The sequence below is a fragment of the Austrofundulus limnaeus genome, unplaced genomic scaffold, assembly GCF_001266775.1.
Source record: "Austrofundulus limnaeus strain Quisiro unplaced genomic scaffold, Austrofundulus_limnaeus-1.0 Scaffold109, whole genome shotgun sequence".
In the NCBI taxonomy this organism is placed as follows: domain Eukaryota; kingdom Metazoa; phylum Chordata; class Actinopteri; order Cyprinodontiformes; family Rivulidae; genus Austrofundulus; species Austrofundulus limnaeus.
This window is the reverse complement of record NW_013952511.1, coordinates 101811-108508: the sequence shown is the minus strand read 5'-3', so window position 1 is coordinate 108508 and position 6698 is coordinate 101811. Positions and strand designations below refer to the sequence as shown.

Here is a 6698-nt window from a genome sequence, read left to right as displayed (position 1 = left end):
GCACTGAGTTGCCGCCATGTGATTGGCTGATTAGAAATTAAGTGTTAACGAGCAGTTGGACAGGTGTACCTAATAAAGTGGCCGGTGAGTGTATATAGCTGAGAGTCATTCACAACACATGCTCATACAAGATCTTTAAAAGTGCAGTTTGCATAATGCATCGCTTTATAGGAATGTCATCTTCATTTATTATTTTATATTAACTGTTGCAGTTTTACTTTGTGGAGCACTTTTTTGCAAATGTGCATTTCATGTAAAGTTCGCTTGAAATGCATTTTCTTTTTTTGCTTTTTTAAAGGGGTAAAATCATGTAAAATCAACTTTTTTGAGTTTTATATCATGTTATAATGTTATACTCTCATAAAAAACATGCCCAAAGCCTTGCTTTGACTCATTRATGCATGTTTGAGAAATCCTGCAGCGTTTTTAGGAAGCCATGCTGAGGAGCAAAACGACAGGTGGGGACCAGAGACAACTTTTGGGACCAGAAACGCCCCTGGGACGTGTCTTTAAGCCGAACTTCCTCATGGCAGAACGCACCCCTCCCCCTCCCCACACACCCCACCCATGACTCCTGCAGGCTCTCGGGTCAAAGTGAAAGTGAAACCTAACTGTCTACTGAGCTTTCAATATTAGTTCTCACTCTGTGAAGCTCTTTTCAGATTAAAAATACCTTTGAGGAAATGGATTTTCAGATGCCAAGTAAACTGCATCATAGCGCACGAGCCCCCCAAACGGGACGGAACAGAAGCAGAAGGAGGTTCTTAAAGAGACAGAGGCCAATTTCAAGGCGTTTAGAAGAGGAAGTGATGAGAAGATAGGTTTATTTTCTGTTTAAACATAAAAACAGCAATTTAATAACAACTAAAGGTGACATAGATACTTTATTATGGTATAGTATTTAAATATGTGCCTGAGAAACACATAATATTGCCCCTTTAAGATTTAGATCAAAACCTATTTATTTATTGCATAAAGATAGAAAACCATAAAGGATTAAAACCCATCAGCCATCAAATTAAATTGTATTCTTTTGTCAAATAATGTAAAACCCACAATGGTGACAGAAAGAGCTTGAAGAAATAAAAACCTGTAAACTAACTACTGAAAATCGGGCGTTGCTTTTGAATCGTTGAACAAAACGATTTAAGAAAACAAAACCCTAGAAGATGTTGTGCAGCTTGTATTGTGTTTTGTTGGTAAAACTGTTTGATTTCTTTCAGGGGATCCTGACCTATTTCGCCCTTGGTCGTTTCCGTCGAGGTGTAAACGACGGCCCCGTTCCTGCCTACACCGAGCCGCCACCGGATCACCACACCCCCTACCCTCCGACCTACGCACCCACCTCCTACAACCCCACCACGTACACCCCAACCACCTACACCTACCCCAGCAACGTGCCCGAGCCGCACCATCAGCCTCCCTTCACCTCAAACCTCTCGCCGCAGGGAGACGACGGCTACCAGCCGCCGAAATACTGACAGAACAAGGAGGCGTGGTGCACGAGGTGGGGCTCCAGGTCATCTGCCGCAGCGACACCGAGATCCGTCGAACTGATGTGGTTTGGATTTGACCCTTTTTCAAAGAGGATCTGAGCCGTGCAAGTTCAAGTCTGAGACGACGGACGCAGCTGTTTACGTCGAGATGGTCTAAGATCAGATCTGAAGAGTTTTTTGACTTTAGACCTGTGTGCAACAGCAACGTTTACCTCATATGAGTTGATCCTGCAGGGGAAAGGTGACGTTTCATTAAAGAGAGCCAAAAGGAAAAAAAAATGAATGGATGAGGTTAATGTATTTCTCTTTCTTGAACCCCAAGAATGTGCATTTAAATATATAATTAATGTCATTTTCATGGCTGTGTGCTCTCCTAGATCATTTTTTGTTTTAGTTTTACAGTTCCTCACTCTTGAACATCACAAATATTTGAAGGAAGAACTAGTTTCAAAGCCAAAATGCCTTTAGTTGTTAACCACACAGTGCTAAAAATCTCATTTGAAGTGTCCTTTGGGGGTTTAGATGTTTTTGTGCTACAATAAATTTTTTTTGTTTGCTATCTGAACATATAAAATCAAGAAGAGCCTCATTTCTTCCGGTATGATCACAGTAACAGATTAGTGTTGGTAAAAAATGGTTTTCATGCACTGAACTGACCTCTAAACTTGCAGCTTTCAGATAAACAAACAAAAGGGAGATTTTCAATAATGCTGCACTTGTTGAACTGATTTATGAACAGTGACTTTTGTTAAATTTACTTTTTGGTATTTCTGATAGATTATTAACAGTTTACAAGATTAAATCAAGAAACTTTCATCTTAGTTTACGTTAGTTTAATTTTGTTTTATTTGCTTTTGGCCTGATGGGAGACATTTTTGCAGTACTGGCTGTAACCAGGCAAAAATCAAAAAGATGACCTGAGATCAGTTTTTGCTTTATTGTTTTGGTGATTATTTGTACTTTTGACAAACAACTAGCTTTTAGCAAGTTATAAGTTAATAAGTATACCCGAGTATAAATTGAAGTATATCAAGTACACTAGGCATCATGTACTTGTAGTGTACTAGAAAATATACTGATTTAATACTCGTTCGGATAAATCAGGACATGGATAGTTTATAAAAAGTATACTTTAAGTATACTTTTATGCCTTTTTAAGTTTCTAAACTTACCAAAAAGAAGTATACTTTAAGTGCATGGCATTAATTATACTAATCGTATATAAAAGTGTATTTCCCTAAGTATACTTTTATTTACCATGTACACTGATATAAGTATACTAGCAGTTTACTAACAAATCTACTTTTAGAACCAAAATGGTCCACAATAAGTTTAAAAAAAAGTATACTCATAAGTATACTGAAAGAAATCTAAGTATATTTTAGTTTAATGTTGAAATATACTACAAATAAACCAGTCTGTGTGAAAATGTACTTTCATTGTACTACTACGATTTATCCTGGCCAAAAGTTTAAACATTTGTAGACTAAGTATACTTAAACCTTTAGTACAAGCCAAGCATTGTGTAAGATAAACTTGTATATCTCAGATAAGTACTTAAAAAAAGAAACTGGAAGTATACTTTTATTTTAAAGTTTAAAATTAGTACACCAAAATTATGCATGCATATGTGTGTGCTAAAGGCAGCAACTGCAGAAAAATGCATTTGGTTTATTTTTTGCTTCAAAGCAATGGGGATTGTTTTTAATTTTTGGGAGGAAAGGTGAACTGAAAGTAAATTGTGCCACATTTAAATCTTGAAGTAATATTTAGGTTGATCAGAAGCATTTATTGCCACTCCTTGTTTTCAGCCTCTGAAACATCACTTCTGAAAGTGATGAGTTAAAACAGCTCCAGATATTCACCCGTCAGTTCCTTTAAAAGTGCTGCTGCTGTTTGTTGCACCATCTGTATGTTACTGGCTTTAAGCTGAGTTCCTACAGGTTTTCATGTTTAACCCTCCTGCTGCCCTGGGGGTTATTTTGACCCACAGGGCAGCAGGATGTTATAAAACATTTCTGCAGTGCTATTTCTTTATATAGACCCCAAATGAAGGATTTCAATGTGAAAAAGGATTTACAGCATGTTTACTTTAAAATACGGTTGGTTTGAAACTTTTGCACTGTTGATATTTTCTGCATAAAAAGCTAAAAGGCACTCTGGGATCACCTTTCTAAAAATAAATCCAAGAGTAACAAAAAACTTTTAAAGACTTAGAAAAAGTTTAAAGCAAATTCCAGACCATAGGAATCCATTTTAAAACTATTAGACTAAAACAGGGTTCCTACAGTTTAAGCCAAGTTAAATTTAAGACCTTTTAAGACTTTTTAATGCCAAGTGAAATTAAATTTAAGACCAATTTCATAATAAACACAAATGATAAAATATAAAAACTGTGGCAGAAACTCATAAACCAAAGTATTTTTGGTTGAAGTATTCAAATTTTGCTAATAATAGACCAATTGATTTTATCCATATCTAACTATAGCAGAAACGTTCTTAGTCAGTTTTAAACTTAATTTAATTTCTGTAAATCCTTTAACGACCCAAAATTTGGAGTTTTAGGACGCACAGTGGGGTTTTAACCCCAAAGTGCCTGTAACATCAATTATTTTTGTAAGAAAGGTGAATGCATATGTGGAAAGACATTAACACATTACAAAACAAATTTCACATTGCTGTTGTTGAGATATTTGCACGTGAAATAACAGGAAGTGATGTCATAGGGAATGTCTGCATGTGAATACTTAAGAGTAATTTTACCAATTATTTTAGTATTTGAGTTGAATTAGTCATCCTACTTTCAATGTGTTAACATTTTTAAGACCACTGAATGACTGATTTACCGGTAATAAGTTTTAAGGCTAATTAAGGCCTTATTTTTGGAGTGATGAATTCAATGCCTTAGATTTAAGAGATTTAATTTAAGTTTGATCTAATTTTATTTCATGAAGGTTTTTGCTTTAAAAGCAAAGGGTTTAATGAAGGAGCCTAATGAGAAAAAGAGCAATAAATTTAGGTTCTTTCCACTTCTCTGTTTTTCCAGAAAAACAGAAGTGAAATGACGTTTCGTCCTTTCAGCTTTGTGTCAGCAGTCATGTTTTTAAATAAAACAATTCACTGGAGGTTTCCTAATAGGACTGTTGCCTCATTCATGTGCTCTCGAACTACAGGCTTTTTTTTTAAAGCAAGCTGCTAGCTTTATGTGCGCTGTGACAACAGGATTTAATCCGGTTATTCTGAGGCTAAACGCCACAGTTTATGAAAAGGATTAGAAACTAAATAAAATGACAAAAACAATTTTTAACATCACAGAGTGAAGCGTCAGAATCTTTCAGTGAATGATAAAAAAACACGTTTAAACACAATTTAAAATCTCATTTGATGAGGCAGTAACTACAGGTTAAGATGTCAAAAAACACTACACTAAATAGCATTTAAAGCAACTTTTAGCTGCTTTGAAAGTCTTTCAGGTAAATAAAATGTCAAAAACTTATTACATTAACGGAAGGTTTCGTATTACCAAAACAAAACTAATCGCACACAAACATTTCAGCAGCAATCCCAGTTTTCTTCCTCTTCAGAGTTGGAGACGGGAAAAGAGTTTTCGGGGGAAATTGGCGTCCACGAGTTTTCCTGTCAGGTGTTGTGGCGTTTCGTTCCTGAGCGGAGATTTGTTCTGTTTTTCCACCAAACCTCCGTAACACTTTCTGCACACCGCCTGGTACTTGTCAGCGCCGCCAATCACCTCCACCTGTGACACAAGGGTTCAGCTTTTATAAAAATAAACTTTAGTTTAATCCACTTTATATTCTGTTCAATACACAGAGTAGAAGGGTGGGATGATTTATGTAGTCAAATTTTAGATGTGACAGATTTTATTTCAGTGTAAAGATCAAAAATTAATAATAAAGTAATTATGTTACAGGTATAGAGTCAACAAATGATCCATATTCAAAGCTTTTTTAGTGTTTGTTGTGATACAAGACTTTAAGTATTTGATTCCTGAGCTTCAGAACGCTCTTTGATCAACTTTCAGACCCTTTAGGTTTGCCTCCTCACCTCCTTCTCCGCTCCTATCCTCTTGGTGTATGCAGCGTCTTTATAACACTGCATGCAGACGGCGTGGAGCTTCACCACGCTCTCTGCCAGCGGAATAAGGTTCAGGATGTTTCCAAAAGGCTAGAAGAAAACACAAAGGATCAGATGCGGTCAAAGTGCTTTAGGGAAAAAAAATGTTTTAGAATCTTTTTGAACAAAGCTTCAATTTAATAAATTAAGATGGTCAATATTTGGTCAAGTTCTGAGAAAATCAAAACATTTTTCCATTTATCTTTGTGAATAGTTAGGTTCGGTTAAGAAATAGCTTTAAAACATGGAACAATGTGTGATGGCTAAAACGCATCAACACAGTAAAAACCAGAGTGTTAAAATGTCAGTGTTAAACTTTTCAGTTAATTGTTATTTTAACACTTTCTGAGTAAACTGACTTCCTGTGTTGGTGTTAATTCAGTGTTGATTTCCTTAGTGTCTCAACACTGGACAGTGTTAAATAAGCCCCGCCCACTGTTAAGTCTTATATAACACTTAACAGTGTTGTTATATAACACCATGCAGTGTTGAAAGAAGTATTCTGAAAAGCCCCGCCCTCTTCCACCTCATGTCAGACAGACCAGTATTATCAAGTAGAAATGATGTGTTTGCATGTTTATGATCATTAAAGTTCATGAGTGTAAAAAATTTGTTGTTCTAGTTATTTTTGTTGTTCAGGTTCATCAGTTGATCAAGTTTAAGTTTGTGTTACTGGTCATAAATCCACACCATGAGTGAGAGGTACTTCCTGGTGTGTGAAGGTCAACTCCTTTACACTTATCCTGAAACTACTGCGTGACGTTAATAAAACAATAAAAACTGTTGATCTTAACTCTAAAGTGTTAAACTTACACTTTAAAATTTGCTGTGTGATGACACCTCAAAGTGTCTGTTTTACACCCCTCTACACAACTAAAGAGCAAATAATCAACACAGTAGAGTCAAATCAACACTCAGGATGTATATGAACCCCCAGTGTTAACCATTAATAACTCAACGCAGTGTTGAAAAGCAAGTACGTTTTGTTAACACTGTACAGTGTTAGTCAGTGGTACGTTTTGTTAACACTGTACAGTGTTAGTCAGTGGTACGTTTTGTTAACACTGTACA

General features: G+C 36.0%; 2 protein-coding genes across 2 annotated transcripts in view; one reads left to right on the top strand and one right to left on the bottom strand.

Annotated features, from left to right (window-relative positions):
- The window catches only part of syngr2b (synaptogyrin 2b), a gene marked incomplete at its 5' end in the record, with an annotated part of 14878 nt that extends 12808 nt beyond the window's left edge, over positions 1-2070 (top strand). Inside the window, 1 exon segment of the mRNA XM_014014000.1 lies at positions 1224-2070. Within this exon segment, the coding sequence (XP_013869454.1) occupies positions 1224-1481 (258 nt within the window). The 3' untranslated portion in view covers positions 1482-2070.
- A 2637-nt stretch (positions 2071-4707) lies between these two features.
- Positions 4708-6698, bottom strand: part of tk1 (thymidine kinase 1, soluble) — a 6595-nt gene continuing 4604 nt past the window's right edge. Inside the window, exons 6-7 of the mRNA XM_014013999.1 lie at positions 5559-5678; positions 4708-5250 (exon numbers count right to left, since the gene is read on the bottom strand). Coding sequence (XP_013869453.1) covers positions 5077-5250; positions 5559-5678 — 294 coding nt within the window. The 3' untranslated portion in view covers positions 4708-5076. The remainder of the gene's footprint in view (positions 5251-5558; positions 5679-6698) is intronic.